The sequence below is a fragment of the Prionailurus viverrinus genome, chromosome B1 (genome assembly GCF_022837055.1).
Source record: "Prionailurus viverrinus isolate Anna chromosome B1, UM_Priviv_1.0, whole genome shotgun sequence".
NCBI classification, from domain to species: domain Eukaryota; kingdom Metazoa; phylum Chordata; class Mammalia; order Carnivora; family Felidae; genus Prionailurus; species Prionailurus viverrinus.
Window position 1 is genome coordinate 194,336,345 of NC_062564.1, and position 26,993 is coordinate 194,363,337.

Below are 26,993 nucleotides of genomic sequence, written 5' to 3' on the forward strand. Positions count from 1 at the left end.
TTATTGAAATCTTTTTGAAATCTTTCCCTTTGTCCCTAGCAATTTCTTGGAGTGTTGGGTCAAAGGCTGCTCTAAATGAGTTGGCTGTAGGGAGGCTTTGGGAGACAAGTTGGCAGGAACTTTAGTGTGACACTTACAGCATCTCTGTCCCACTGAAGAGGCTGTTACAATATTAGAACCTATGCAAAGATTTAGAGTTTCACCTTTCCGGCATATATTCAAATTTTAATTAACAGAATTAATTATTGTTAAAATTTGCCAGTTGCTACAGACCATAAGCTCCATTGGGGCTTCTAAATTGTAACTTTCGAGGAATTAAAAACATGATTGTCATGTAAATGTATAGTGGACACATACCAAAGATTGTACTCAACTCAGTAATTACTGAGGGGACTAGTAAGATGTTATGACTGGTTCCGAGGACACGTTGAAGAGCAGACATTTACACAGGCAATCAGCAACACTGAAATGAATATTTTCCAGTAGTTGCAAAACATGTCACTAGATGCTTACAGACTTGTAATATGACCCAGTCCATAGAAATACAAATAAAGGTATACACATCTATAGAAGCCGCAAGTTCCCTGAACGTCCCTTAGATCATGCCCCTCGCCACACCGACAAAATGCCAGTCATCTGCATTGCCCATTTCCATGTGTTGGACAACTTCTTCTGCAGGGCAGAGATTTGAATATGTCCTCAACATATTTTTTTCTGGTGTGAATCCTTGCCAATCTTTGGGATGAAATAGGTGAGTATCTGTGGGGTGAACATTTAGCTTGTGTATCCCACAGCCTCACTCTCCTAAGCTATGAAATTGGAAATGAAAAGGGGGTAGGGGTGAGAGAGAGAGTTTGACAAAGAAATAGAAAGAGCGGATAGAAGGGCACCTGGGTGGCTCAGTCAGGTCATGATCTTGCAGCTGGTGGGATCGAGTCCTGTTCCAGGCTCCGTGCTGAGCATAGGGCCTGCTTAAGATTCTCTCTTTCTTTTTCCCTCTGTCCCTCTCTCCTGTTCAAGCATTCTCTCTCTTTCTCTCTCTCTCTCTCTCTCAAAAAAGAGCAGATATAATAACTACCATTTATTGCCTACTCTGTGCCAAGGATGTTACATATGTCAGCTCACTTAATCTTCGCAAACCCCTCTATTTTGTACGTAAGGACACTGAAGTTCACAGAGGTTAAGTAACTTACTCAAGGGTATGCAGTGAACATGCTTATTGATTTGGTGGCTTCCATGTTTCATGTTGTCTCTAAGGGAGTGAGCTCTGGGAGGGCAAGGGCTTACCCCTTTGTTTTATTCTCTGCCATATCTTGCTCAGTCTGGCCCCCAGAAGGGGCTCAGTCAATATCCATTGAATGCATGGATAAGCGATGTATGAGCGAATGAATGAATGGATGAATGAGTGAATGAATTAAAGAGCAGAGCAAGGACTCATTCCCGTATCTGTTCAAACACCACATCCCATAAGTTCTCCACTATACTACATCACAAAAAACAGCTGTTCTTCTTCACTCCGTGGAGTAAGTAGCTGGATGGAACTATAATTTTTTTTAAGTTTACTTATTTATATGTAAAGAGAGAGAGAGAGCATGCATGCACAGGCAGACATTTATATAGGCAATCAGGAATGCGGAGAGAGAGAGATAGAGAGAGCGAGGGAGGGAGAGAGAGGTTCCCAAGCAGGACGCAAACTCATGAACCATGAGATCATGACCTGAGCTGAAATCAAGAGTTAGATGCTTAATCGACTGAGCCATGCAGGCGCCCCAGAGCTATAATATTTTATATTGTATTTCATAGTTTTTGTTTTATTTTGTTTTCCAGTTTTACTGAGAAAATTCTTTTTCCTTGTGATGAGAACTTTTAAGATGTAGTCACTTGGCAACTTTCAAATATACAAAACAGTATTGTTGAGTATAGTCGCCATGCTGTACATTACATCCCCAGAACTAATTTATCTCATAAACGAAAGGTGGTGCCTTTTGACCACCTTCCCCCTTTCCCCCACTCCCCAACCTCTCTGCCCCTGGCCACCACAAATCTGATCTCCATTTCTATGAATTGGTTTTATTAGATTCCATATATAAGTGAGATCACACGGTATTTGTTTTTTCTCTTCTCTGACTTATTTCACTTGGCTTCATGCCTTCAAGGCATTAAGGTGGGTGGGACTATAACATTTTAGTTACTCTGGCAAAAATGAATGTTTTAATGAGCAGACAGTTTATTGTGCTTAAAATAAATACCTGATTACAGCTCAAGTGGCAGATAAAGTATGAAGCAAAGGAGAATGATGTTTTAAAAGCCCCACAATGAATTAAAAAAAAAAGTGGGGTGCCTGGGTGGCTCAGTCAGTTGGGTGTCCGACTTCGGCTCAGGTCATGATCTCACGGTCTGTGAGTTCGAGCCCCACGTCGGCCTCTGTGCTGACAGCTCAGAGCCTGGAGCCCGCTTCGGATTCTGTGTCTCCCTCTCTCTCTGCCCCTCCCCCGCTCATGCTCTGTCTCTCTCCCTCTGTCAAAAATAAGTAAGCATTTAAAAATAAATGAATAAAAGTCTCACAATGAGAGAAATATACAAGGGGTAAATAAGAGGAGAGATAGCATTTGATAAAAGTTTTATTTTTTTTCCCCCAAGAATGTTCTGGATCAAAGGAAGTGGAATCTCTAGCTCCTGACCTATATGGTAGGTGCTGCATAAAAATTACTGAATGAGTGACTAACAAATGCCTTAAGGAATGCTTTCATATGATGGGCGGAGAAGTGCCAATTCTTAGAAGGAAGTAATAGTAGCAATTATTCCCAGAGGGGTAAAACACTTCTTAGCGTAGAGGTCAGTTTTACTGTTGGATGAATTACATGTCCCTGGGTGAGCCTTTTAGGGGATATGATAAAAACTGACAACTATAGAACCAGAAGTTGTGGAACTTTCTTGCCTACCCCCTTCCTCAATCTCAGTCCAAGCATTGAGACGAAGGCACCTCGCCCTCCTTGAGAAAATGAGATCAAGTATCCTAACGCTTTGTAATTCTCTGCCCTGTGCTGCTCGTTTTTTCCCATATGGTGACAAAAGGCAAATTATGAAGCCCCGTCTGAGTTAGTGTGCGTTAAAAACGATGTCGGCACAGATGAAAGCCAGCCCTAGAGATGAAGCATTTATTTGAAACCGTTACTGGAAGACAGATTCAGCACATAAAATATAAAACCACCCCACGCTGGCCCCCAGTGAAGGGGATGGGGTTTTCCAAATTCCCAAGTTCAGAATCCAAGCGCTGAGACACTGGTCTTGGCCCTGTTCTGGCCCTCGCTCTGTCTTTCCTCCTCTTTGTCCAAACTGAGGTGAAGTTTTCTTCCTCTGCCTTTGAATTCGTACACAATGGGCTTGATGAATGAGTTACAGATCTTACCTGAAGGTTCTTGAGGTTCAAGAAGAATGTTTTTTTGGCTTTGGGTTATTAAACATCAGCAATGCTATTTTTGGTTTCTAAGCCCAGAGGCAAGGGGAGAAAAAGCAAGATGAACGAACAGGAAAGTATGAGGTAAAACGTTTATGGGAGAACTCTGGCTTGCATGAAGCCATTCCTTTGAAAACGAGTGGCATTTCTATTTGGAACAATCAGTTTCTCTCTTTCTCTCTCCCCACAACTCCCACCTCCTGCCCCCGGCCAACTTCTCCCTCTCTCCTTAGCCGTCTCTTACACAAATTTCAGTCTTAAGACAGGGCAGCAGATGTTGAAATGACACAAACTTGTTTTCCTAAAGGGTCATACACTGTCATGTTTGTTGGTCATGCAAACACATTATTGGGGAGGGACATAGTTATTTATAGAATTAGAATAATTAGAATAATTATTAATTAGAATTAATCAGAATAATTAATTAGAATTATTAATTAGAACATTATACTGATTATTAGTATTAATTAGAATAATTAGAATAATATACTCACTAACCTATTTTATTTCAGTCTTGGGTGATTCAGAGAAGGCTATCCAAAGTCTTTGATAAGGAATGGCTTGTCAAAGATTGAGGAATGTTGAATGGCCAAGCGTTGTATACTCTCACAGTAATTAATGTCAACACTTCATTTCTAATGCCACAGAACCCTGATCATTTCCATGGAAACTTAAGTTTCTTATCCCATCCTGTTGTCATTTTTGCTTTATTACGGTTCACTATTTAAACCAATGCCATCCATTAGACCTTCCTGTGCTGATGAAAATGTCCCCGATCTCCGATCTCCAGGGTCCCAAATGGCAGCCTCGAGCCTTATATGGTCACTGAGCAAAGCTATTGGACAGATGAGGAATGTGAAGCCCAGGGCGGTTACATGACTTCCCAGGGACGACATTGGCAGTGAGTGACAGAACCTGAATGAATCTCCTGGCTCTCTCCAGCTGCCACGATGCCTCATGTTTTGATTTCATTTGGGCAGGAAAAATGAGGGGCGATTTCAGAAAGGAAGGCCTAATTTTTGCACCTAACGACTGGGTGGAAAAATGCGAATAATATTACCTCTCCCAGCCAGAGAAATTCACTTGTGCTAGAATTTCTAATTCGAGATTAGAAGACTAGCATGAGGACTCCAAGCTGAATTGAACAGAACAAATCATTAAGTCCTGCATTACCATCTGCCTAAGGCTGCTCAGAACCGATCTTAATATTGTGTTCTATGTATTACATATTCATTTAATTATTGAACCCCTGCAATGGTCCACATAGAGTAGGTGCTGGGGGGTGGGGGGAGAGTGTAGGAAAATGGATACAAACAGTTGAAGCATTCAGTGCCTACAGGAAGACAGATGGCCAACCATTTCAATGAGGTGCTAGAATGCCATGCCACATTGTCAATCAGGGGAGCACCGGTCAGAGGGTTTTATGTTATCTTCTGGTATACTGGGGTTAGGGCAATGATGGGCTCTGGAAGCCAGATCTGGGTTTAAATTCAGCGCTTCGCTTAGCACCTCCGTGACCTCGGGCAAATTACTGAACCTGTGTTTAGCCTTATCTTTAAGATGGAGATAATAGGCTGTCTTTGTCACTGAGATTATACAAAATAATGCACTTGAAGCACCTGGCCTAGTGCCTTGTTCAGGGCGAACATTCATTAGGTGTTAGCGCTCACTTCTACTACTGTCGTCATTGTTATTTTTACTATTATTGGTAAGAATAAACATGAGCCCTGTGAGGCATAATTGTCTTTATTTTGCAGACAAGGAAACTGAGGCTTGGGGGGACTAAGCAGCCAAAGTGACAGTGATAAAAAGGGACAGGGTCAAGGTTTTAGGCAAGTCAGAGATGGCTGCTGGCAGGAAGGGAGGACTCCCCTCTGGGCCCAGCCCTGTGAGGGCTGCCTTTGAGCAGAGGTGTTGGGAGGCCTCTGACCAGTAGGAGCTTCAGAGAGAAAACCTCAGGCCTGATCAGAAGACTTAAACTACCGCCTAAACGGGCTATGCCTGTAGTGTCATTTTCAGAAATGTCCTGAACTAGCACTTGTCGTCCTAGAAATATGCACATTCAAGATCAGTTTAAACTTTAAATCAAACAAACAATGCTCCTGCCAGCAGCGGTTTTATGCTAGATCCTGGGGTAAGGGCGAGCTACATTGGGAATGTTCCTGTCCATTCTTCCCTCCATCCGTATCGCAAACATTAAACTTCTATCGGCAACTATCCGGTAGCATCCCCATGGTGCTAGTCTTCCCTAAATCTTACCTTTCCTACAAGGGTATCTCAATTCGAGACAGGAAGTGGTGAGTGAGGCGTGAGGTGCCCGTTGGTGAGAGCAGTTAGGGGCGGGAGGGAGTGCCGAGGGCCGGTTTCCACCCGCTGCAGCTCGGGGACGAGGGGATGTCAGGGGACTCTCCGCCCCGCATCTGAAAAGAGCAATTACATCCTGCTTCGTGCTACAGCAGATGCCTAGACGCGTACAAGAGAGCAAGGACAGCTTTAGGCGGGTTTTCCAGGCTTTGTGATCCGTACAGACTAACGCACCAAACGATTTGGGTTGGGTTTTGTTTGGGTAAATTAGAAAAGAGGTCTGTTGGGGGTCGGCAATCGAAGATCTAAAGCTGGGGGCGGGGTCAACCGAGGTCCACCGAGCTGGGGCCAGAGAGGGGAGGAGTTTTCCGCGGGGTGGGTGCATTCCACCCGGAGGCTCGGCCCAGGTGAAGGGGGCGTGGGTACTGTGCGAGGGGCGTGCGCGGCCGAGCAGGACTCCCGCCTCAGGAAATGCACGCAGTCCTGGGCCGGTGGGTGCCTCGGGGCGTCGCGGCGAAGCCGCCCTGCCGACCCAGTCCGGGGCGCGTCCAGAACCCCAGGCTTAGTTAGCTACCTTTAAAATCCCGAGCCGGTCCCGGACCGGGAACCGGGCCGCCAGCTCAGCTCTCCCGCTTGGGGGGTGAGTACGCTCAAAATAGCACTGCCATTCCCGAGGCTCCATCCGCCAGTGCCCGCCTGGGAGCAGGGGGAGGCCGCAACAGGTCCCCGCGGACCCCGCGGGCCTCGCTCGCGCGCCTCCAGGGCCGGCGCCTTTCCCGGCGCGCCGCGTCCCGGGGACTGACCGGCGCTCGGGGCGGCCAGGCGGCCACTCCGGAAGCCGTCCCGGTGGTCCCCCAAGCGGCTCATAAATCATTCATGAGCCAGAGTCGGGCGAGCCCCGCCGCAGGGGGGAGGGCGTGCGGCGCTGGGGCCGAAACGGGAGCAGGACCCGGCGCACGGTGAGTAGCGGCGCCCTCATCCCGGAGCCCGGGAGGCGTCTGCGGAGACGTTGGGGGCCCGAGCGCACCCCCGGCCAGAAGGCTGGGGGCAGGAAATCGGGACCGGAGAGGCTCGCTGTGCGCCCTCCTCTTCCCGCTGGCCCGGCGGCAGGTAGTAGGAGCCCCCCCCCACCCCCCCCACCGAGAGCGGCCGGGAAGCCCGGGGGCTGCAAAGTGGGCGAGGTGGTCCGGGCGCCGGGGCCAGCGGGAGTTCCGGGCAGAGGGCGGACGCGCGCAAACTTTGCCGGGTGGCTGTGTGGCGGGTCTTCTTTCCATCCCCTGGAGGGGAGCCGGCGGCTGCGGCGCGCCAGGTTCCAGGGCACACGCCAGCGGGACCGGGACCCCCGAGGCCGGGGGCTCGCTCTCAGAGAGTGCGGAGGACCGAGGGGAGGCTCGTCAGGGAGTTGGGGAGCTGTTCTGCGGCGAGTGGAGTGCTGGGGGTGGCCAGGAGGTCGCGGGGCACGGAGCCTTCCCTGCTGGGGATGGAAAGGGGTCACCTCCCTCTGGCTTTTCCAAATGGAGTACGCGGTGCAAAGGACCGCAGCAAGAGGGGGACCCTGGGGGAGCAATGAGAGGCCGTCTCCCCGCGCCCATGGGAGAGCGCACGCACCCCTGGCTTGACGCAGCCCCCTGCCCCCTTGGGTGCACAGCTCGGGCACCTTCGGCGTTTGCCGCGTGGAGGACTGGGTGCTGCGTGCTCCGGGCGCACCTCGCCAGTACGGCGCCGGCTGGGACAACAAAGGGAAGCGTGGACAGAGGAAGGAGCTTCGAGGTGCGGGAGAGGCGGGGCCCGAGGTCAGTTTCCCCGAAAGCCCGCGCCGAGAGGGAGGGGATCCGATGGGGTGGCACACCGCCCCGGACCCCTTCCTCCGAGGCGACCCCGATGCAGCCTCCCCGGGGCGGCGGCGGGGAACCCGCGCGGACGCGCTCCGGCAGCCAAGTTACTCCGGCAACCCCCTCCCCCAAGCGGCGGCGGATTCCTTGACTCTCCTCGCTTCCCGCGCCAGCCCTGCAGCCCATTCTTTTGTGTCCCGCAGCCCGGGAGAGCCTCCTGCGGCGGAGGAAGAGAGGGCAGGAGGGGGCCCGGCCTGGCGGTGGGTTGGAGAGCAAGACTGGGGGAGCCGGCGCCCCAGGCTTCCTGCAGCAACAGGTTGAGCCTTAGCCCCAGGCGGCTCGCTGACCCTTCTCCCGCCCGGGCTCCCGGATCCCGAGAGGCTTTCCAGGCCGCCTGTGGGCTGCGGCTGAGTTTGTGAAGACACGCAGGTGAATGATTGGGGTCCTTGAACGCCCCACTGGAGACTCAAGCATATGCTTTTACATGTCAGGTTGAACCTTGCGAAATGGAGCCGTTTTTGTGGCTCAAAGACTTTCTCACTCTTTTTAGAGTATCCTCGGAGCTGTCCTGTCAATCAGGGTGAGCCCAGGGCCGCCGTGGGGTTTGTGGGATTGATCCTGGCAATGGCAGTAGGGACCCTTTATTGACTAGCAGCTGTGTGCCGGGGGGCTGTACCCATTCGGGGTCTCACCCTCCAACAACCTTCAAAACCCCACTTTACAGATGAGCAAAGCAAAGCACTGAGAAGGTAAGCAACTTCTCATGGCAAGGTTAGTGAGGGGAACTAGAGACTGCTGCCCTGTCTCAAGTGAGGCCTGTTGTCACTTCAGCAATGACCTTTAGTTTTGTTTTGTTTTCTTGATATGCCCCATAATTTTTTTTAAATGAACTTCTTTATGATTTCTGCCGTGGACTATTTCTGTGCATTCCCCGCACGGTGAACCAAACAAGTGTATCAAAGGACAAGTGTATCAAAATAATAAGGCTTTAAACCAAGTATTATTTTATTGGTACCATTTCAAATATGAAGGTTTTGCAGGGGACCAAGAGCTACCTCAGATATGTTAAGGGGCAGGATGCTTTGTTGCAAGTGACGGAAGCCCACTCTTGGTAATTTTAGCAGAAATGGGACTGAGGACTGGGTAGCTTAGAGAAGTGACAAGGAGGCTGGCTAGCCGGGCTCAGGAGCTCATGCGGGACATACAACAGGACCCCTGATTGCTGTGTGGCCACGGATGCCACCAAGGCCCTGGATATGGCTGCTGACACTGTGCCATCGTGTCTAGAATGAATTAGAAACTGCCCCTGCGTGAGTGTGCGCTCCAGGCACAAGCCCAGGAGTAAGCATCTGCTTGGTGAGTCTGAGGCACCCCCCCAGGGCACAATTTGGGCACCTCAACTGACCCCACCATGAAACCCAGGGGTGTTGCCCATAGGACTCACAAAGGTGGAGTCTGAAGTTGAGCAGCTCATCCCTCCCCCAAATCCCAGATGACCAGTTCCTACTACAAAGCTCCTTTTGAAGGAAACTCCATCAAAAGAAGAAGAAATGAAGGTGGATGGCCACCATATTTGTTTTTCAAACAGTCTTTGTGGAAGCGCCATCCTCCGGGCTCCAAGCTCACAATCATGTGAAATACTTGCTCCAACTTCGCATTCTTGGGGCCCCTTTCCAGTTTGAACTCAGTGTATTTGCAGTGGACACCAGGAATCTGCACCCCATAAATCAGAAAAATGGTGAATTCGACTTCTTGATTGGTCCAGTGCCCGTGTGAGGAGGTAGCCCCCGAGGGAACAGTTTCCAAGGCTTGCAAAGTTGAGGGTCCCAGCAGAAGGCACTGGATGGTAGACCAGTTGCTGTGCGATGGGTGAATCCAGCAAGGAGACAATCTGCTGCATATATTGTGGGAATAGCGACAAACACCCCGACACCTCCCTTCCAGAGGCTTTGGGACCACCGATAAACACTTGATACAATTTTGAAATAGGTAAAAATGACCACGTCATGTCAGTTCTCCCTCTACCCCTCACCACTGGATTTCAGCAATCCTTACTGAGTGCCTACTGTGTGCCCGACTCCGAGGTACAGAGATGAGTAAATCAGGGGCCCCACACAGCAGCTGGGATGGATCAGCTCAATGCAATAGAAGAAGGGCATTTGGGGAAGGCGTCATTGCCAACTGGCATGAGTTAGGTGAGGAAGCGCGCGGGAACAGTGCTGGTTCTCAAACTTCAGTTGTGCTGAGAATCAGTCACCGGGAAGAGTGTTAGAAGTGCAGATTAATGCACTTGGTGTGTGGCCACAGGTGCCACCACAAGGCCCTGGATATGGCTGCTGCCCAATAATTAGCATTTTATATAAATACCCCATTTTATGGGGATGCTGCTCTGGGGCCGGGAGAGCTGGCCTCCGTGTGTTCGGGCAGTTCCAGGAGCTGCCCTGAGATGCCCTGGCTGCCCCCTGAGCTTAACAGGTGAGGTCCCTGCCGAGATGCCTTTCGCCTTGTCTTTTATTAATTATCTGGGGTTTCCTAAGTCGTGAGATTTTAGTATTTTCCTCACATTCAGCCCACACTTAAGGGGGATGGCACGACACTTTGGAGCAAAGGGTGAAGAAATCTGGACGGTAGCCGCGGTCCTGGCTGGCTTGATTGGTGCTTCCAGCCTCACAGCAGTGAGTGGGGCCGCCTCTCATGTGCGATTTGCCTTCCCCCGCTTTTTCAGGAGGAAGGTTGAGACTGTTTCTTCCAAGCTCTCCCTCGGGCCTCCTGCCGTCTCTCTCCTTCCCTGGCTGAGGCCCGGTGGTGGCCTTGCCAGGAAGTCAGCTTTTCTTACCCGATGAGCCTCTAATCCTTCCAGCTGCTGTGCTCCCTGCCCCTCCCTTAGCTGCAAACAAGATAAGATGGGCGTGTGGTGAGTGTGTGTGCTGTGCGTGTGTAAGTTTCGGGCATGTATGGAGCGTGTTAGTGTGTGTGGTAGGCGTATGTGTGGTGTGTGAATGTGTAGTGTATCAGTGTGTGGTGTATCTGTGTGTTAGTGTGTGTTATGTGGATGTTTTGTGTAGTGTGTGTGTGTGTGTGTGTGTGTGTGTGCGCATGCCTGCCCGCTGGTCTATAGGACGGCGGCCAGCCTGAATAACACACACCGTCTCCTCTCCCCTCTCTCTCCCGCGTGGGGTGGCCCCGGAGACCCGCCCAGAGTGACCTGCAGAGGCCAGCTTGCTTCGTGTCTTTCTCATCTGTCCTCTCTGGAGACGATGGGAAGGTAGCACAGAGCAGGCCCGTGTTTGAGCGTACACACGGGTGGCTTCCAGTCAGGACCAGTGAAATGCTAGAGCCTGCAGCGCCGAGGACGGGGCGCCTGCAGCGCCGAGGACGGGGCGCCTGCAGCAGCCAGGCCTGGAAGGGCCAGTGCAAAGTCACCAGGGTCCTGGTGTACCCGTGGGTGCGATGGAGCGCAGACGCGGAAGCCCATACGGGGTTAACCCTGTTGGTGCCGGGAGCCAGAGGGACTGAGCAGCCCGTGATTAGATAGAGAGAGTGTTCGGGGTCATTCTGTTGGGAGCTCTGTGCAGAAGTAACTGGAGTGGGACGGGGCTTAGAAGATGAGGCAACATCCAGGGGATTAAATTCGAATTAACATCTTTCAGGAACACTCAGAGAGTTCCTGAAATCCCACCTTTGTTTGGAGCTTTCTTTGACTTGGGGGAATGCAGGCAGTGGGGCCTCCGGCCCCTTGTGCAACGCGTCACTGTCTGGACCCCCCTTCCACCCTCTCACGGTGTTTCAGGAGCACCCTGCCCTTACTCTGAAAGTTACTAAGTGTGTATCTAATGTACTAAATGGTACGCGATCAGGGCGTTCCTGACCCCAGTTCAGAGAGTACGAGCACCGCATCCCAGGTCTTCTGGTAGGTTCTGTTCTGGTGCTCCTAGTTCCTCGCAGTGGCACCAGCCACACCATCATTTTGATTTACATCCTGCAGCACTTACTGCATCTGACTCTGTGCCCTGTCCCGCGTTCACCGTTGGGGACAGAAACACAAAGGGACAGGGTCCACTTTGGAGACCTTCTAGGTCTCGTGCCCTCACGAGACACTGGCTTGGTAGCTGCTTCTAGAATTCCTGTTCATTTCTCCCGCCGACCCTTGGGGCGGGTGCCCTGTCTCTCATCACTGGGACCCCCAATTTCCAGGTAGTGACTTGGCGGCAGAAGTTTCCATCACGATTACCCAGTGGACGTGTTAGAAAGATAGATTCCAGTGTCATCCAGCCTTAGAGAGTTTGGTTCCTGCCCTTGAGGCCTTCTAGTTTGGGTTGAGGGTGGGGTGGAGAGGGGGATGCCTGAAATAAGGTCAGTGAGCAAAGGAGTAGAATAAAAGGCAGAGAAAATGAATCTCCAGAGGTACGGACAGCAACAGCAGCCTGCAGAAAAACAGTCTATGGCAGGAGGCCTCTGGACCCCTGAGACACAGGGCTCTTTAGGAAAGGTGTCCTGGTGTCCTGCTCAGAGCTTGGGCTTTCAAGGCAAAGTCCTGGTTTTGAACCGTGGCCCCACCGTTAAAACAGCCATCACCTTGGGCAAGTCCCCGGGAAGTCCTCTCTGTGGTTGTTTCCTTATCTGTAAATGGGGTCCAGCCAGCACAGCATGTAGAACATTGTCCAGAACAGAGTAAATGGCCGGTGTCAGTTTCTAAGCCTTCTCTACACCATAGGGTGTTTCTTGAACCCATAAAGGTCTGTGTTCTGCGTCTGGCCCCTGGGGAGGGACCTTCTGGCTTTCTTGCCCCAGCAGTGCTAAGCAGGCTCTGCGTTTGCCTCCCACACAGCGGATTAGGCAGAGTGCTGGCTCTAAAGCTTTGCAGGGAAGGTCCTGGGGCGGGCAGGCTGCATGCCAAGTCACTGCTGCCCTTCTCTCCCACCAGGGATGGTGCCTTGAGCCACGGAGCCAGACCCACACCCACAGAAGGCCCTTGGACGCTGTTCACTGCATGCCAGCCCAGCCAGGAAAGGGAGGACTCCTCACACCCCAGGCTCTCCGCACAGGAAAAGGAACGCAGACTCCTGTCTCACCCAAGGCTTCCAGAATCTCTGAGACAGGAGGCCACCAGCTCCACCTCATGCGTGGGGGACCTTGCTAGCGATGGCCCTCCTCCTCGGCTTCCTGCTGCTGCTGCTGGAGCTCTGCGGGAATACCCTCTCCCTGGGATCACGGTCATCTACAGAGGGTACGGAGGTCTTGGAATTGGAATTGCCTGCCACGAACTATGAGACCAAAGACTCCTACAAAGCTGGGCCCATTGGCGGTCTCTTTCAAATCGTGCACATCTTCCTCCGCGTGGTGCAGCCCAATGATTTCCCCGAAGGTGAGTGCCCGTTGCATAGAACAGAGAGGACTTGTCCCCAAATACGCTGCCGTGTGCGCACACGATATTGTTTGTTAATAACGATATAGTAAGTGTGTAATATACTTAGCATTTTAAAGCACGAGATTCAAAGTGATTGGACTGCACAGGAGCAGAAAGTATTGAGACAGAAGTTAAGAAAACTTGCACCAGCTTAAATAGACTGTCAGGAATGTGATTATAAGAAATGAAATCAAACTATGTTGCTAAGTTGGTTTTCCAATTCTTGATCTTTCTTCCCTCCCTCTTTTTTTTTTTCCTTCCTGGTTAGAGCAATGACTTACTCTCAGGTGCAAACTGCAGGTAAAAATGAGGGTAAAAATGCAAATTCTTTGACATCAAATAAGTTAATAATTACCTCTGGTGGCTAGACCTGCACTTACAAATTGGCCTCTCCTCTACCCACCACAAAGTGCAATTTCACATTGCTTAGGACAAAGACAGGCCTGGCCCAGTGTGTTTACCTGAGTAACTGTTTGCTTCAGTTCCAAGACCTTACGTGTGAGGAAAGGAGGGATGGCTCCTTGTTGGAGCCTTGATGGCATGGTGCCTCACACTTCGTGAGGACCGCTGTGTTTGTCCTACTCCCTGTACTCAGAAATCTCCGGGTATGTGTTTTCAGGAATGAGATTATGAAGATTTAAATGGTCTATGGGAAGTATGTGCTATTAGGGTTTGGCAGTCTAAATATTTATTGACTTAATATTAGATCTCTTCTAGGCTTGTTTTTTAAACTAAGAAGATTTGAACACTATTATTACCACAATATACAAATTAAAAATTTGTGGTAATCATTATCATCTTCCTTAACTGGCTAGCTGTTCATAAGAGAATTGTGTGTGTGTGTGTGTGTGTGTGTGTGTGTGTGTGTGTGTGTGTGAAAGAGAGAGACAGAGACAGAAAGACGGAGAGAGGGTGAGAGGGAAAGAGAATGTATTTAGTGGACTTTAACACTTGTTTGTATTATGGGCATTGGTAGATTTTCATTAAGACACATTTATATTGGAATTGTTTTGGATTGGGGCACCTGGGTGGCTCAGTTGGTTAAGCATCCGACTTCAGGTCAGGTCATGATCTCTCAGTTCACAAGTTCCAGCCCCGCGTTGGGCTCTGTGCTGACAGCTCGGAGCCTGGAGCCTGCTTCGGATTCTGTGTCTCCCTCTCTCTCTGCCCCTCCCCTGCTCATGCTCGCTCTCTCTCTCAAAGATAAATACAAACACTAAAATTTTTTTAAATAAAAAAAAGAAAATTTTTTCATTTATTTTTCTTAGATTAAGCAACTGAAACAGTTCGAAGTGTAGTTCTTAATTTTTTGTTAGTTTAAGTTTTAATTCAATGAAACAAATCACTCTGGGCCCTATCGTCATTGAAGAGAATCCTAAACAAATACTACTTACTATTTATGTGCCTGCTTAAGAAACTAAATCTGGAAATCCAAAAGACAGAAGTAGAAAATAAACAGTTTATTTATTAATATTGGATACAAGTTCACTATTCTTAGTAGATACCTTTTCATTTATTTGTAGCGTTGGTGTAAATATTATTGAATAAACAAATACCTACTAGCGTTTTTAGTCTTAGCTTCTTTGCTTTTTATGCAAAAGGAATAGAATTCAGTTATTTCATATGAATTTATAGTGACGTCTTCAAAAAGATTGTGAAGCATCCATGTGTTATTAAGGCATATCATGTAACTAGTTAATCCTATAATCTCTTTCCATATGTTGCTTTATTTTGCTTCCTCTAGATTTCATAGGGCAGCTTCCTCGCACTTAGTTTACAAGGGAAAGCCATATTTTTTAAAGTCTTCATTCAAACAATCAGGTCAAATGGCATTTTGCTTCCAATGCATTCTAAGATTTTGAACTCCAGCATCATTATTAGTCTGGAAGGAGGCGTCTGAAGAATTTAAATCCTGCTGTAATCTGAGGGTGTTAGCCTTGCTTGTCCCTTGGCCTTCATCAATACTTATTACTTTGGAAGAAGAAATTCCCAAAAGTCTCAACAGGAGATCAGAGCAGACCAGCAGTGCCCCTTTCAAAAAACAAAACAAAACAAAACGAAACAAAACTCATTAGGTTCCTTAAAGAATATTATATTGAATTTCACAGGTGACATCATGGAGTGTTGGTTTTTTCCCACCACCTCATTATTTAAATTTTTTCATCTAGTTACTAGATTTCATAATGGTCTCAAAGTGTCCATTAGGTGCTTTGTCACATAAAGGAAAAATACGAGACACATTTTTTCCTGCTGGGGCCAGCGCATTGCATGAGCACCAGATCTTAAGCAGGTGTCTTCATAATTGAAGATATAAAACAACAACAGTGGGAGAAAGAGAGAGAGATAGAGAGAGAAAAGGAATCCTATTTAGTAGCTTAACTAATGCAAGGCATTAACTGAAACAGATGACTTCAGGACAGGTCTTCTATAAAATAACATCCTCGCAGAAAAAATTATCCCCTAGGTATACTCTTTCATTCGGAAGAGTAGAGTGATTTATTTTTTATTTATTTAAAAATTTTTTTTTTAATATTTATTTTTGAGAGAGAGAGCACCAGCAGAGGAAGGGCAGAGAGAGAGGGAGACACAGAATTTGAAGCAGGCTCCAGACTCTGAGCTGTCAGCATAGAGCCTGACGTGGGGTTCGAACTCACAAACCGTGAGATCATGACCTGAGTCGAAGTCAGACGCTTAACCAACTGAGCCACCCAGGCACCCAAGAACAGAGTGATTTAGATTCAGAGTCGGGGTCCAGTGCAGGAGTGGGAGAGAAAGGAGGACCTTCCAGCCTGGGCTCCCTTTTTTCATGCCATTGGACTGGGAAGTTTTCCACTTTACCTCCTGTGTCCGAGCAAAACAGCATACCACATTTTGCATTTGTAACTCTCTAAAGCGAAGCCTGGGTTGTAGCCTTATAAATACAAGATGGAAGGTCTTGTTTAGCTGGGACTTGAGACAAAGGCCTACTTAACTTTCTGGGCAGACCAGAAATACAGGTAACTGCCATATGCCACAACAGAATATGCCCAAGAACCTGGTGTGGGTACTTCATAAATACCTGCCCTGGTCTGAAGCTTCAAGAAGGATACTGAGTCTTGGGCTTGAACTCACTAAGAAGAGAACGATGGCTTACATTTGGGAGGAGTCACTTGTCCATTCATTCAACTTAGAAAGGGTGTCAATGGCAGGATGACCAGGGGGAGTTGAGGGAAGGGTGTTCTAGCCATGGGGAATAGCATGCCCAGGGAGTGGCGGAGATAGTGGTTCATGGGGGACCCATGAGGTGGGTATTCATGGAATAAGTCTGCGAAGGTCAGAGAGCCAGAGCTAGAGGACCCTGACTGGCAGGCTGGGGAGTTTTGTAGAGAGAAGGAACCTAAATCAGCATGAGCAAAGGTTTCACTCATTTGGCAAGCATTTATTGAGAGCCCCTCCTTTCTGTTATATACCTACTAAGGGTTGTGAGCCAGGGTAGAAGGGGAATTGAGTTTTGGGAAAAGAATCTGATAGTGGCTGGTAGGTGACGTATTAGGGAGGTAGAGGTCCAGAAGGAGGTAATAATGGACTAACTTAGCACAAGGCAAAGGTAATGGGGGAAACAGAGGCAGGATCCATTTCATGGATTTCATTTCAAAGGACTTTGGTTCAAACATACTCTTGCCTATTACCTACCGAATGACCTTGGCCAAGTTAATGTTCAGAACCTCTGTTGTCATAGATGTATTATGACTGTAATCATACCTTGCTTTATAGCTTTGTGAGGCCGTATGTAAAGCCTATGTTTAAAACTGTGGCTGAAAGGCATAGATACAAATCCTCAATCAGTGTAGCTGCTATTAATATTATTTGAGAGGAAGAATTGACCAAATTTAATGCCAAGATTGGTGTCGAAAAGAGACGTGGGAAAAGGATGTCTCCAGGAGGGATCATTAAAATGTCCTTGCTGCTGCTCTATCAGGAATATTCTCCATGGAGTTGCCTTGTAAGAATTAGTTCCGTTACTTTTGAAGTTTAGCGGGCTGTGTCTCCTGGTAAAGCCCCACAGTAGCAGAATGGGGTCTAGAAGGCAGGGCTTGGGTGCAGTGCTTGTCTACTGAGTGGTCTTTACTCCTCCACAAAAACACTCACATCTGGTTTTGTTTCTTTGTTCTTCCCTGCTGTCCCCAGTATCTGCTGTAAGGAGTACTTTGCTAAGTGTTAGCTCATTTGACTCTCCCAACAACTTTGGGAGGTAGATGATGGTGGTAGCTGGTGGTCCTATTTCTATTCTATTCTATTCTATTCTATTCTATTCTATTCTATTCTATTCTATTTCTATTTCTATTTCTATTTCTATTTCTATCTCTATCTCTATCTCTATCTCTATTTCTATTTCTATTTTTTTTTCTATTTCTATTTCTATTATACCCACCGTTAGAGATTGGAAAGCTTAAGTCAGAAGGAGATGATATATTCAAGGTACACAACCATCCTCTGGCAGATGGAGAAACCCCTGTCTCCAGGAGTAGTTATTTCTCCTATATTCCACAGCCTACCTTGTGGGTAATTTATTTCCCTTTTACTTTACCAAAGTGCTTTAAAAGTGTCTGCGGGTCACTATAAAAAATGGTAATTTTTACACACTAAAAGCGTGTGCTGCAGAAGATCATCTGGTGTGGATGCTGACTAGTGCCTTTTCAGTTTCATGTGTCTGTGATGAATTTGGCATAAATCATGACCCAGATCAGAGCTATTCTATTGGAGCAAGTGGGAAAAAAAAAAGCATTCTCTGCTTTTATTTTTATAGAAAGTCTCTAAAATTATTCTCTGCTCTGTTTTGGTGTATTTTTAAATGAGACTTTAGGCCGGTTGACCTGTTTCTAACAGCGTTCTGGGCTAATCTGATTTGAGCCTGGGATTTGGTGCGTGCCCGACTGGAGCTGGGTGAGCAGGAGGCACGGGAGGAGGGAAGAGTGCATCTGAGATCCGGCAGGTTGTTCTAGTGAATGGGAGTTCCCTCCATTCCAGGTAACAGAAACCTGTTAGTTGAAGGAGTCAAAAAAGAGTTTATCACCAGGACTCCAGGTTTCTTCGTGGCACCTAGCCACCAAAGACTAGGTGTCACCTGGGGCCTCCTTGCCTCCCACTTGACTCTTCTCTGCACACAGCCACTTCATACTTCGCCTTCCCATCCCCCTCCCTCTGGGTTCTTCCACTCTTGCCCTACTCGTGGCAGAGAACCAGGATGCCAGCATCATAGATTTCAGGCCAACTTCCTGGAGAATGATTGGGAGTTCTTCTCTTTAAGTCCCCAGCCCCAATTCCAGTCCTGCCTGGGCCAGTGACCAACCGTGGACCCACTGAATAACAGTGGCCAGCCAGCATCACAGCTCATGGTCCTGTGCTGTGGGCCGTCAATTTACCCGTGGCATCACAGGTAGGGTGGTGCTTCCTGGGAAAGAGGATGGCTGGGTGGACGGCCCAATAGTTGTGTCTTGGCCAAAGTCCACTGGGAATCAGGATGTTGTATTATATCCAACACCTGTGTGTTCTTAGTTAATTCAGACAAAGCTGGCATTGTCTTCTTTCGATCACATGACTTGTATCGGCAACGGGCATGGCCATAAAAAAAGGTCATTGAGGGAAAGAACTAATATCTAGTGATCCTTCCTTCCTGGCGTCATTCAATACATTGGGCAGTCTACAACTGTCGTCGCTTTCCATCCTAACGTTTATAAGAGCAAACAGCTATGATGTGCCCACTTTCCGGGATTCGAACAACTCAGTAACTCTGTGAGCTAGGTACTCTTCTCATTTTACAGAAAAGAGAGCTGGGGTCCAGAGAATAACTGACTTGTCCAGCATCACACAACTAGTCAGTGGCAGAGTGAGATTGGAATCCAGGTAGGCTGGCTTTATTGTCCAGGCTCATAGTCACTGCCTGTATTTGCTGAACAGCAACTCAGGAGACTCAGGGACTGTCCCAAGGTTACACACATTGATAGGTAAGTGGTTAACCCAGGATTTGACCCAGGGCTCATGACTTGTCCCCCTCCCCCTGCCTGCCACCTCACCGTGCTGCACCCTGTCGCCTCTGTGGAGGAGCTCTGCTGTACAGATTGCATTTACATGTCCCCAGTGACCTGTGGGGCAGGGTTTGGGTGGGAGGCGACACGTCCATAGACTATCATGGGCACGACTCTAATCCATTCTACACGTCTTCTACTTCATAGAACAGCTTTTGCGCGAACCTGAAAATCTAGTCTGGTTGACTATATATTCCTGTAACCTTGTCTACAAAGTGCTGCTGGAACGTGCTGCTGACTTTCTGTGTGTAAACAGAAGAGGCAGGCTCTGCTCTTCGGGGAAATGTGTGCCAGTCCCACAAAAGACACAAGAAGAAAATCTTCCTACACTTCTGGTCTCTAGCGATGATGTCCTTTTAGGAAGCCTTCAAGTACATGCAGGAAATGAGAGCTTAAGTATGAATGTAAATAAAGATAGGCCACCCCAGCAGCTGCTGGATGAAGCTGGTGCGGTATTAAATACCACTTGTCCACAGGCATTGAGTGGGAGAGAAGTCCTAAAGTTTGCACTTGGAGGAGCAGCTGTAAAGTGCGGCCTGTGCTGGGAAGTCAGTGCCGGGTCAGAATCGCAGAGCAGGACGGACGTTAGCAGCAGAGACGAGAGGCCCAGCAGGCCTGCCATGTATCCTCTGCTTGATGGGGATCTAGATTCGGAAAGGAGCCCTACACTTGAGCCGTGGTGAAGAACTCTCATCCTGGAGCCACTGCCTGGGTTTGAATCCTGGCTCCACTGTTTACTAGCTCTGTAACCTTGGGCCAGTTACTGAAACTCTCTGTTCCTTAGTCTTCCCTCTGTAAAAGGGAGAGAATAATCAAGGTACTTTTGGGGGCAACATAATTCCTAAATGAATCATGTTTGTGAAGCAATTAGGACAGTGTCTCATACACAGTAAGTGCTAGGTGTGTGTCGAATAAGACAGGAGTGTATAAAATTCATATTCATTAAAAGCTTTTAAGTTAATGTCAGATTTGGGGTGGTCACATGGACAAAAGAACAAGTATTTATTTGACCCCCAACTGTATTGGTTTCCTAAAGCTGCCATAACAGATTATCACAAACTTGGTGGCTTAAAACAACAGAAATTTATTCTCTCATACTTCTGAGGGCCAGAAGTCCAAAGTCAAGGTATCGGCAGGACCACGCTGTCTCTGAAGGCTCCAGGGGAGAATCCTTCTTGCTTCTTTCGGCTTCTGGTGGCTCTAGGTGTTCTAATCTCTGCCTGTCTTCACATGGCCCCCTTCTGTGTCACTGGCTCCCTCTTTCCTTCTCTTATATGGACACCTGTCATTGGCTTTAGGGATCACCCTATATCTAGGATGATATCATCTCAAGATCCTGAACTTAATTAGGTCGGCAAAGACCCTTTTTCCAAATAAGGTCGCTTTCACAGATTCCTGGGGTCGAGAGTTGGACATGTCTTTTTCGAAGGCTACCTTCGAAATACACACACCCATGACAGACTTCTTTAGTCCTCCCCAAAGTCTCAGCAATATCAAGTAATGTGGCCAAGGTCATATTTCTGAAAAATGGAACCAGATTCAAACCTGACTGTTTGATTTCAAGTGCTCACATTCTAATCCTGCAGATAGGTAGTGAGCTCCTACTCGAGGCCACGCCTGGTGCTGTTTGGCAGAGATGGTGTAGACTGGGTTTCTCTGTTCTCAAAAGACTAACATTGAGTGAGGAGACCACCATCTGTTGTTATGCAGGGCATGCTTGTCCTCGATCAGTGTCAAGTGTCAACAGTGGGCTCTTGGCTGTCCAGAGGAAGACTTAGTCACGATGGGGCCAACGGAAGGCTTCATGGAGGAAGTGGCATTTGAACTGAGCCGTAAGGGTGTGGAAGGTTCAAGAAGCAGAGGACAACGTCCCAGGTGTATAAGCAGAGGCCTGAGTGATGCAGGTTGAGACGGGGCTCATAGGATGTGGCCTGGATATGAGGCTAGAGCTCTGTTTGCCTGAGAGATGGCCAAGCCATCAGCCTGGGGAGATGCCAACACATCTGCATGGGGATCTGCTGACAGTGAAGGGTGAGCATCGCTCAGTAAACCTGTCCCCCTGACCTAAGCTACAGGAAGGAAGCCATGGGGAGGATGCATTGTCCACTGAGCCTGTTCTTGGAAATTCTCAGCTACACTTGGACACTAGTGGCCTAGCTTAGTGCTACCCAAGGCATGGCACTTGGAACAAGAGCCTCCATATCGCCTGGGAGCTTATTAGAAACGCCAATTCCTAGGTCCCACCCCATATCTAGCAAATCAAAATCTTTCTTTTAATTCAAAAATTACTGAAAACATTTTTTGTGTTGAAGCGTAATATGCATACAGAAAAGCGCCCCTAAATCTACACCTTGATGACTTTTCACAGACTGCATACATTGGTGTAATTAACACCCAGATCAAGGAAAAGAACAAGGTCCCAGAAGAACCCTGTCTTGTTTCCTGCTCATTGTCCCCCAACTCATCCCAAGTGTAACCCCTCTTCTGCCTGTCAGTAGCATAGATTAGTTATGCCTGATGCAACACAGTATGGCCACTTGGTTTTTGGTTTCTTCAGCTCAACATTTTATTTGTAAGATTCACCCAGATTGTTACATGTAGTTGTAAATATTATTCTTGCTTTTGTATACTATTCTATCACATGAACAAACAGTTTTCCAAGGTGATCTAACAGTCAAATCTTCTTTTCTTAATTAATTAATTAATTATTTTTGAGACAGAGCGAGTTGGGGAGGGGCAGAGAGAGAGAGAGAGAGACAGAGACAGAGACAGAGACAGAGACAGAGGATACAAAGCAGGCTCCGCACTGTGAACGCAGAGCCCGATGCAGGGCTCGAACTCACGAATGGTGAGATCATGATTGGAGCTGAAATCAAGAGTCAGCCACTTAACCAACTAAGCCACCCAGGCTCCCCTCCTTCTGTCTCTTTTGAATTTATAGGATACTCCTCTGTGTCTTTTTCTTCCTTGCAGTTTGTTTGCTGAAGAACCTAGTTACTTTTCCTTTAGTATTTCTTACAGGTTGAACTTGACTGGTTCCATTTTCATTGGTGTTCTTAACATGTTTCTCTGTCCTCTTCATTTCCTGTAAACCAGTATTCATAAAGATCAGATACAAGTTCATTTGGGGCACAAAAGCAATTTATAGATGATATTGTATGGATATGGATACTATCTGTCTGATTGTCTTTCTTTTTATGATGTTAACAGCATTGATGATCACTGTCTGGTTTCATTCATTCATTCATTCATTCATTCATTCATTCATAATGGGTCCAGCCCTTTGAGTAGTATTTGCAAACATGCTCTCAAGTATCAAAAGTTTTGATACTATTAACTATCAAAACTCTTAAGAAACAAAATGGAATACCTTGCATATTCTGTAACTGCACATTTTCACTTAATATATTTCATGGACATCTTTCCATACCTGTTCCTGTTTGGGTGTTGCCCAAACTTGAAAGGTTTTTTAAACAAGGAACTGGAAACATTTATTCTCCAACCTTTTGATGTAGAGCCAAGACTGAAAAAAATTTTTTTTTATCATGAGTTAATTGTTTGAAGTTTCCTGATTAGTGTTTCTGATATAAATAGCAGCCAAAATGTATCCTCCATAATTTTTGGTTTCTTTGTTTTGATTTCTTTGAATTCAGAGAAAACACTTAGAGTTCATAGTTGTGTATTTTTAGTTTGTTTTTTCTTCCCAGACTTTTAAAGTTTACTCACACATAATTTCATCCAATTGAATGGTCTTTATTAAGTCTTTATAGAACATTTAGTTTTCTATGCTCAATTCTTTTTATGTGTATATTTTCTCAGTTTGTATAATATTTAATACACGTTGAACTTATTACACGTATAAAGAGGTAGAAAGAAGCTTGGGAACAAACTGGGTGTTATGGGTTGAATGTTCCCCCTGCCCCAAAGTGATATGTTGAAGTCCTAACCCCTGGTACCTCAGAATGTGACCGCATTTGGAGATAAGGTTCCTGCAGATGCCAGGAGTTAAGATGAGCCTCTAAAGTTATATGACTAGTGTCCTGAGGAGGGGAAACTTGGACACAGATATAGACAGAGGGAGGGTGTCATGTGAGGACCAGAGGGATGCTGCCACAAGCCAAGAGACCACCAGAATCTAGGAGAGATGGAGAACAGACCCTTCCCTAGAGCCTTCAGAAGGAGCATACTCTTGTCCGCTCTTTGATCTTAGACTTCCGGCCCCCAGAACTGTGAAACAAAACATTCCTGTGGTTTAAGCCACTCCATTTGTGGTATTTTGTTGCAACAGGCCTAGCCAACGTATCCACCCAGGAAGTAGATGAGTGAACTGGTGTTGGGTGGGTGGGGGGGCAGGGTACCCAGCAGAGGTGGTCACTTCACGGTGAAGGACAGCAAACAGCCATGTTTTTGAGGAAAGGAACTGATGGCAAGGTAATCTGGTCAGCTGGAAAGGAGAAGTTAGCTCCGCGAGTCTCTACTGTGCGTTTATATGTACATCTGAGTCACTTTAATTCATGAAGATTCAACAATATGTTCTGCAAAGGAACAAAAGGTCGAAATGTTTGTGTCTCTCCACCAATCTACAACCACATCACGTAGTTTTCACCTGAAGGACTTACTGCCTCCATCAGCGCTTAAAAGAAAAACTGGCATTGATGGTTGAGGCCAGAGATTTAAGGGATTTTCAGAGATAATTCCTCTCTATCTGCTTTTTGTTCACTGGTGTCCCTGCCTGATTCGAGGCCCCAAGCCCCTTCAAGATCAGATACCTCATTCTCTCCCCTCCCACCCTCCACATGCCTCCAAGCAAAGTCCTGTTTTTTCTTTAAAAACCTTCCCCACATGATTTGTATTCTGGAAATCTGGAACCTCTGACCTCATTATTTTGTCTGTACTATCTCTGTATGACTTTCTCACTGTGTTACGTGTTTAACACTGCCTTGTGATCGTTTGCAGTCCTAGATGATAAACTTATTGATGTCAGCAGTGCCTGGCATATCAGAGATCCTTCATCATATCTTGCTTTTTGTTCTGGGATTTCTGAATTTAAAAAAAGATTATACTTTTCCTTCCCTACCAAGTTTATTTACCTGACAAAGGTTGAGTATTTGCTATGTGTAGTTTCTTGAAATACTGGTGTCATGATGATACTGCTGAGCTATTATTATACAGTAAAACCCTCAGGGCCATGTGTCTTTCTAGAGTGTGTTGCTCACCTTTGAAATTTTCTTCTATAACTTCCCTTACTGTCAGGTTTGCAACTTTCTTCTTCTTCTTCTTCTTCTTCTTCTTCTTCTTCTTCTTCTTCTTAACATTTATTCATTTTTGAGAGTGAGAGAGACAGAGCATGAGCGGGGGAGGGGCAGAGAGAAAGAGGGAGACACAGAATCCGAAGCAGGCTCCAGGCTCCGAGCTGTCAGCACAGGGCCCGACGTGGGGCTCAAACTCACGGACTGAGAGATCATGACCAGAGCTGAAGTTGGATGCTCAACCGACTGAGCCACCCAGGTGCCCCATGCCACTTTTTCTTTTGTTTTTGCATTATCAGCTGTTAATGCAGCTCTGCTTTCTAGAATCCTAATGCTTCACTTTATACACTTGAGTTGCAGTGGGTGACTCCATTTTTCCTGTAGAATTCAAGGTGCATGGGCTTTATGATAGCTATATATATTTCGGAGACTTAATACTTTATTTCCAAGGTTATTGCTTTTTTGCTTGTTTGGGAAAACTCAAGTTTATAATGTTTTAGCCAACAGGATTTTCAAACTTAACAGGAATTAAGTATCTGTGAAGGCCTTGAGGTTGAGGAACATCATATGTGATTCAGACTAAAGGTGACAAGGAGTCCTGGAGATACTTGAACTGAGAAGGAATAAATATTGAATTAAATCTAAATCGCTACATGGGGCCAATTATATTCATTACTGTCAGGCCCAGTATTTGTTAAAATAATTTAAAGCTGAATTTATTTTTAAATGTAAAGGCAATATATACACATAAAAAGCAAATAATATTCAAATGTTAACAAGTTTTGTATGCAGCTGTTCATTCATTCAGTCAGTCAGTCAGTCAGTCAGTGTGTATTTTATGAGTGCTTATCAAGTACGAGGCTGTGTTATGCACTCTGGAAATAAACATCCAAAAAATGTTTTACACACACACACAGTTTCTTAAAGGAATTATTCAACATTTTCTTAGCCCCTTGCTTTTTCAACTTAACATAGCTGATGGATTATTCTAGACATCCATTTCATTTCTCTTTAACTTCACAAAATGCAGGAAAGTACAGAAAAAAAATCATGAAACATTGGTAGTTTTCTTATGCTCCCAGATTGAATAAGTAGTCAGATTGTTTTGAATAAAAGAAAGAAAACATAATTGACACAATCGGAATCCCCTTTACGTATCGTCGCTGATCCCATTCCCCTCCTGCTTTCCCTCCTTTGCTTCTCCACGGAGACTCGTTTCCTCTCAATGCATGGTTTTATGTTACTCACTCCACATACCCAGAGAGTTTTGTTTTGTGTGTGTCTTGTTTTGTGTCTGCTTATTTTTTTTTTGGGGGGGGGTGTTTTTTGTTTGTTTTTGTTTTAATTTTTTTTAATCTTTATTTTTGAGAGAGAGAAAGAGACAGAGTGCGGGTAGGGGAGGAATAGAGAGAGAGAGAGACAGACACACAGAATCTGAAGCAGGCTGCAGGCTCCGAGCTGTCAGCACAGAGCCCAACGCAGGGCTCGAACTCACAAACCACGAGTTCATGATCTGAGTTGAAGTCGGACGCTCAACCGACTGAGCCACCCAGGCGCCGCTGTTTTTGTTTTTGTTTTTACCCACTGTTAAGTTTTGGGTTTCTCTTCACGTTGAAACCCATCGATTCTAATGCATTCATTTGAGCTGTGCAGACGTCCCATTGAATGAGTAAGCCACGTTGTGTTTATTCTGTCCTCTGGTGATAGTTTTTAGTCTCTTCCTCATCCTTGTAACTGCTGTAGTGCTCTACTGATTAGACAGTGCGTTTCACTGTTCTTGGTGGATGCTTGGGTTATCGGGTCTTTTTGCTACTCCAAACGCTGCTACAAAGACTACTTTTGAATGTTTCGCTTTATGTTCCTGAGCAAGTAAATCCAACAGGAGGAACCTCTAGATGAGGAGTTACTGTGGCAAATGGTATGTGTATTTAAAATTTTGAGGGGCGCCTGGGTGGCTCAGTTGGTTGAGCTTCCAACTTCGGCTCAGGTCATGATCTCGCGGTTTGTGGGTTTGAGCCCCGCGTTGGGCTCTGTGCTGACAGCTCAGAGCCTGGAGCTTGTTTCAGATTCTGTGTCTCCCTCTCTCTCTGACCCTCCCCCACTCAGGCTCTGTCGCTCTCTGTCTCAAAAATAAATAAACATTAAAAAAATTTTTTTTGACTGATATTACCAAATTGTTCTCTAATTTGCATACCCATTTGCACTCCCAGTATTAGGACAAGAAAGTGCTTGGTTACCCACACATTTTCCAACTGTGGTTATTAAACCTTTTCTCATAACAAGTGTGACACGTTATAGGAAAAAAACATGATTCAGTTTGTGTCTCTCTAATCACTGGTGAGTCATAGCCTTTTATACATTTTTTATTCCATTTTTCAAAGAACTTCCTGTTTTTGCCTTTGCTTCTTTTTCTTTTTCTTTTTTTTTTTTTTTTACATTTATTTATTTTTGATAGACAGAGAGAGACAGAGAGCAAGCAGGGGAGAGGCAGAGAGAGAGGGAGACACAGAATCCGAAGCAGGCTCCAGGCTCCGAGCTTCAAGCACAGAGCCCGACGCGGGGCTCGAACTCACGAACCGTGAGATCATGGCCTGAGCCGAAGTCGGACGCATAACCGACTGAGCCATCCAGGTGCCCCTGCCTTTGCTTATTTTTCAGTTCAATTACTGGTGTTTTCCG

At 46.7% G+C, this 26,993-nt stretch overlaps 1 protein-coding gene across 10 annotated transcripts in view; it reads left to right on the plus strand.

Moving 5' to 3' along the window:
- Positions 1–26,993, plus strand: part of PROM1 (prominin 1) — a 136,686-nt gene that overhangs the window by 17,614 nt on the left and 92,079 nt on the right. For 4 of the 10 annotated variants that reach the window (XM_047857004.1, XM_047857005.1, XM_047857002.1 and 1 more), the window contains one exon: positions 12,518–12,958. In XM_047857004.1, coding sequence (XP_047712960.1) covers positions 12,736–12,958 — 223 coding nt within the window. In that variant the 5' untranslated portion in view covers positions 12,518–12,735. Of the gene's footprint in view, positions 1–2,667; positions 2,689–6,188; positions 6,402–6,523; positions 6,721–6,750; positions 6,872–12,517; positions 12,959–26,993 lie in introns of those variants that run through there. The other 6 variants (XM_047857010.1, XM_047857001.1, XM_047857006.1 and 3 more) reach the window with 5 other exon arrangements.